The sequence below is a fragment of the Temnothorax americanus genome, unplaced genomic scaffold (genome assembly GCF_048541705.1).
Source record: "Temnothorax americanus isolate GAGA-0224 unplaced genomic scaffold, ASM4854170v1 Scaffold27, whole genome shotgun sequence".
NCBI lineage: Eukaryota > Metazoa > Arthropoda > Insecta > Hymenoptera > Formicidae > Temnothorax > Temnothorax americanus.
The window spans coordinates 267,525-273,397 of NW_027509411.1; the positions used below are offsets into that span (position 1 = coordinate 267,525).

Below are 5,873 nucleotides of genomic sequence, written 5' to 3' on the forward strand. Positions count from 1 at the left end.
TATGAAAAGAAAGATTAGATTATAGGGATAACGAGTCAGAAATATTGCTGTAGACCAATTGTACGACCGATTAAATTTATATATATTACTAACAATTATAACTTTTAACTAATACCTCTGTACTATTTTTTAAATAAAAGTAATAAAATTAATAAAATTATTTCTATTCACATTTTTATTTAATTATAATTTATTAAAAATTAATTACTTTCCGCTGAAAAAAAAGAACTGTTTGATTTTTTTCTCGTAAAAACTATTATAGTTTGCACAGACTTTTTAGAGGTTCAGTCCGAAATTATACATATTGTGAACATGTTCAATTGTTTCAAGTCGATTCAAGCCTCTGTATTTGAATTATCATTGCAAAACAAAAAAAAAAGAAACGGAGAAAAAAATGCGTTTAAAGTTTTAAATGTATATTTTTAATTAAAAAATTGTTTTGAAAGTTTATGATCTTAATAAATTTTGTATTAAAAAACAAGTATCGGTTTCAATTAATTTCTTTGTAATAATAAATTCTTCCAAAAAGTTTCGACAAATATGATGCGACTTATGACTGCCTAGGAGAAGAGTGTATTTAAAAGCAGACGACCGCGGACCGACGTACATACACACACACATAACAGTATGTACATACAGGGCGAACGTGGCGACGAGCTGGCGAGTGAATTCTTGCTGTTCTTCTCGCGAATATGCGCGTTCTGTTTCGCGAAAGTTACGGGAATGAGAAAGAGACAGTTTACGTAAGGTCAGAAGGTAAAGTATTCGTTATGTGCCCGATGATAATCGATCAAATCGTCGATCATATCACAGCTGCCACAGCTGTCTTAACCTTGCGTTGATCGCGTGTTGACACTTGTTGAGCAGATGGTTTCATCGCGATCGAGGCAAAACTCGGCCCCACGGAGTTGCGGGCCATTCGTTCCCGGATCACGTCCGTGCTCAAACAGATATTTCTGCCGCGAGGGTATCCGAATAGCGTGCATCCTGACTACACGGCGTATCAGATATGGGACACGGTGCAGGTTGGTTTAAATCTCCGAGTAAATATGTTTACATATGTGTTTGTTTGATACTGCAGATAATCTTTTTGCATTGTAATGATATATACATGAGGTTTTTCTTCTTCCCTGTCTTACGTTTTATGAACGCGATGACTCACGAAGATGAAATTAACATTTTAAAGGCCTTTGCGAGCACCATAACAGGCACCCTGACGACGCATTCCATAATGAAAGGGATAGGAGTCGGAGAGTCAAATGCTACACCCTTAGCAGCAGCGATAACCTGGATCCTGAAGAGTGGCACTGGAATGATTGGCAGTATAATGTTTGCATGGTGGAATGGGTAAAGAACACAGACAAGACTGGTTATTCTCTAAGAATAGTTGTTACACGCTTGTTATGCTGTAATGCTTGATAACAAAGTTTTTTTTCTGTTATAGAACTGAATTAGATGGACAATGCAAAAAATGGAGGCTATTTGCCGATATCTTGGACGACGTAGCCAAAGGGATAGAATTACTTGTGCCATATTTTTCCTCATATTCTGTTGTGATTCTGTGTGTCTCAACGACGATGAAGTCCATTGTCGGTGTTGCTGGTGGAGCTACGAGAACAGTACTGATTCATCATCAGGTGAATAATTATTTATACGCACATTATAGCTCCATACTAAAAATTGCTTTCTTGTTATAGGCGATACAAAATAATGTGGCAGACGTCTCCGCAAAAGACGGGAGTCAAGAGACTTGTGTAAATCTAATTGCATCATTCTTTGGGATCTTTATATTGTCTTTATTCCACGATGGACAGTATGTATCTAGTACATTTATTATGTCTGTGATCGCTGTTATGAATACTATTAATAATGCTGAAATGACGTACATATAGATATTTATTAGAATTGTATCTCTTCCTGGTGGCAGTCCATCTCTATGCAAATTATTCGGCGGTTAAAGCGTTGTGTTTAGATACACTCAATGAAGATCGTCTGGCTATAATCGTTAAAAATTACATGATGAACGAGCAAATTCCCGAGCCATCACAAGTGAATAAAGAAGAATCAGTATTTCTACTTAAAAATATTAGTAAGACATTAAAATTATCTAATTATTTATTTTCACTAGTAAGAAATTTCTAACAATTTGTGGATATTATTTCTAGCCAGAAGCGTACATGGTTTTGATATAAAAATTGGAGTATCATTTGGAAGTATCCTGAAGAGAAATATAATTTCATCCACAGAAAAAGAATATTTATTAAAATTCTTTGAAAATAAAATGTATATAATAGCGATAGATATTGAAAAAAGGAATATTTTTATAACTCTTAAGAGACATATACAACCTATTGAAATACTGGAAGCGTACTTTTATGCTTCCACGTGTGCTTTCTACCTGTGTATAGCAAGAAAAATACCAATAGTAAGGAATCAAAGCTTTTTGTATATCTTTTGTCACTATATACATTTTATTACAACTATACTATAACATTATACAGGACATATTGATGAAATGTGAGACATCTGAAATATCGTATCCATTACTGTATGTATATATCCTGCACAAGACATTTGCGAATCCAAATAGCACCACACAAATGTCAACTGTAACTATCCAAAGTATCGGTGCTGCAGATATAATCGTTTCTAATGAATATAAAGCATTCCTTAGCAGTCTAGAAATGAATGGTACGTAATTTCAATTTTAAATCAATAATGATTTTCAACATTAAGTACAAATATATACATATATATACTTGTAACTAATAATTCTAGGATGGAAAACGGGAACAAATTTGCTGGCAGTTGATGCATGGAGACTTTACATGGATAATAGTGAACAATAAGGACAATTAACGTGAATAATAATAAAAATGAAAAACAATTATGCTTAAAACTGCTTATTGTTCTTTATTAAAATAACTTTTCTTACTTGACTACTGTAATCGGAAAATGATTAATAATATGAGACTAAGGCCACTTTGAAAAATAGATAAGGAAATGATTTTATTTCCAACAATTTATAAAAATATAACACGTTTTTCTCATACTGTACAAAATATGGTCTTAAGCTATGATTCCTCCTCCGTTCTCGGGCCAGTCTGTGATAAATGTTTTACTATGTCCACCCAGTTCCAGCCTCGTTGTCTTTCACCTTTGCCATCCGCTTTGTACCACTGCCTACGCTTCTGGGCTTTACTCAAATGTTCCTTCCTCGGTTTTTTTATCGTTTCTTCAGCCTTAAACACAATTAAATACAATTTCGCTTACAATAATTTATAATAATGTATCGTTTAATAGCAAACTGATATTCCATGCAATATGTATACCTGTTGATTCTCTTCTGTAATTTTCAGCTTAGTAGTATGCGAATTTATATCAGTGATTGAGTCTGGTTGCATGCAGACTAAGTCTGCGTAATGTTCTTGGACAGATTGAAATAACGTATACGTCATAGCGCTACCTAACCACTGGTCAGCCTCTGCCTCTAAGTGACTCACCACCTTGTCCTTTACCTCTTGCACACTGTATATTCCAATTATTCATCTTTAATCAAAGTAATCGAATGAGCGAGAATAGTTGAGCGGTCGCTTGGCTGCACTTACATATGTTTATTGTAAAATGTATCCATATTGATGGTCGGCTTTTCCGTAGGATATGTTGCGCCCCATGAAATTTCCAGTAGAAATGATTTTACATCGTTATCCTCTCCATACTATGTAAACAATCACTGTCATATAGCTAATACATACAATTTATCGCAATACAATATTAGTTTGACATGCAAATAAGAAACACTTGTCTTCTGATTGAAATTAAGTGCGTACGTGTGCTAAGCATTTTTTCCTCTTTCATAATTTTAAGACTTCTTACATTGTTTAAACTCTGAATGAAGAGATACAAGGAGGAGGTGCATTAACCGCATAAGGTGAAACTATAAAGTATAGATACTTTTTGTATCCAAATGGACAGCTATTTTAATACAAACATCCTCGACATTTGTACTGTTACAATTTATGCCGAATTATTTTAGAGAGAAGTGGCGAAATTATGAAAGAAGAGCATACGAATTAAAAGACATCCTTGCACCTTGTATTGAAATATCGTGGGTGTCAGCTGTTTGAAAGCCGTATCGCCGTCGTATATCGAGAGTAAAACTTCTCTTTCTTCTTCCTGAAGCTCGGCATCGCTCATTTCCCTTCTCTGGACTAGATTCTAGATTCCGAACGATCCACGATCGCACCACTCTCCAACGACAGTAACGATACCGCGTGAATTTTTAGGTTAGGAGATTGTTATATCAGTATCAGCAACTGTCGGCAACAAACAACCGCCTCAACCTTTTTGCGCAGTCTCGCGCTCACGTCGTCAGATGACGCCGCTTGTACAATAATTCGGCGAGTTAAGTCTTCATCAGAATTAGGCATTATAGTAACTTTAGGTAAATATGCATATTAGGTCAAACCTCACCGATGACTTTGACCTTGACATATGTTGTCAAGGTCACCCTCCTGAGTGACCTTCAGAAGGTTTTAGCCGGCGGTCATTGTTTATTAAAAAGTTATAAACAAAAAATGTTTCGAAATTATATATAGCAGCTATTTTGAGTATTGGAAGGCATAAATGACTAATATACATATATGCGTCGAAATAGTTCACTAATACACTTTCCACGCGAACCGAGGTTCACGCACACCCCCCCTCTGCTTTCGGGCGGCTTTATGACATTCCAAGTTTTTATTTACATTGGTTGAAAGGTAACTACATGAGTAGGAATTCGGGACTACCGCACCTCCCCCGAAAGCACGGGGGGGTGTGCGTGAACCTCGGTTCGCGTGGAAAGTGTATGCGTGAACTATTTCGGGGTTACCGCACCTCCCCCGAAAGCACGGGGGGGGGGGTGTGCGTGAACCTCGGTTCGCGTGGAAAGTGTATGTGTGAACTTTTCATGCGTGGAAAGTTAATATGCGAGATGCCACATGGGTTAGATGACGCGCTTTAAAAGTATTCAACTGTTTAAAGCGCGTCATCTAACCCATGTAAGTATTCTCTGCTTTAACAAAAAGACTTCAATTTATCAACAATTTACTACTTTAAATGTTGTGTTTTGGTAAAGCAGCGACTTTCTCGCGAAATAAAGTATTCTCTGCTTTAAAAAAAAAACGTAATATTAGTCATTTATGCCTTCCAATACTCAAAATATCTGCTATATTTTTCAAACTTTTTTTGTTTATAACTTTTTAATAAACAATGACCGCCGGCTAAAACCTTCTGAAGGTCACTCAGGAGGGTGACCTTGACAACATATGTCAAGGTCAAGGTCATCGGTGAGGTTTGACCTAATATGCATATTTACCTAAAAAATAAAAATAATTTTATTCAAAGTAGAATTGCATCTTAATAAAAGACAACTTACAGCAAGTATGTCAAAATTTCACTTTAATTTGGATATTTAAATTGATTAAATACAGATAAAGTTAACATTATTTTTAATCCCACATTCCAAAAAATTTTACAATTTTTTAAATATTGTAAAGTAAATTAATTAATAATTTTTACTTAATTAACTATTATTTGATCGCAATACTTTAAAGTTAACAAACAAATGAGAAAACTTAAGTTACGGAAATGACACGCAAAATTTCAAAATTATTAGTAAATTAAATGAACAAAAACATTTATTTGTTTTAAATTTAACACGATATTTATAAAATCATAGTAATGTATGTACATACAACAATAAGATAATAATTGGAATAATATTTTTCGACATTTTGTATAAAATTACGACCTTTTTGGAATTTTACGAATGAGAAACTTGTAGGAATAAATGCACCAGGCAATACGTAAATAATCACAACAATTGCAAT

At 34.7% G+C, this 5,873-nt stretch overlaps 2 protein-coding genes across 2 annotated transcripts; one reads left to right on the top strand and one right to left on the bottom strand.

Annotated features, from left to right (window-relative positions):
- The first annotated feature begins 601 nt into the window (after positions 1–601).
- LOC143899423 (RUS family member 1) lies at positions 602–2,977 on the top strand. The gene is made up of 9 exons (XM_077409717.1): positions 602–756; positions 868–1,025; positions 1,187–1,347; positions 1,445–1,637; positions 1,698–1,813; positions 1,893–2,089; positions 2,166–2,425; positions 2,502–2,691; positions 2,779–2,977. Exons 1-9 carry the CDS (start codon positions 693–695, stop codon positions 2,847–2,849), a joined length of 1,410 nt encoding a protein of 469 aa, XP_077265843.1. The 5' UTR covers positions 602–692; the 3' UTR covers positions 2,850–2,977.
- A 6-nt stretch (positions 2,978–2,983) lies between these two features.
- On the bottom strand, positions 2,984–4,295 carry LOC143899424 (RWD domain-containing protein 4). The gene is made up of 4 exons (XM_077409718.1): positions 4,093–4,295; positions 3,609–3,718; positions 3,333–3,528; positions 2,984–3,242 (listed from the first exon to the last, which is right to left on the bottom strand). The coding sequence occupies exons 1-4, from the start codon at positions 4,195–4,197 to the stop codon at positions 3,075–3,077; spliced, it is 579 nt and encodes a 192-aa protein (XP_077265844.1). The 5' UTR covers positions 4,198–4,295; the 3' UTR covers positions 2,984–3,074.
- Between the last annotated feature and the right edge of the window lie 1,578 nt (positions 4,296–5,873).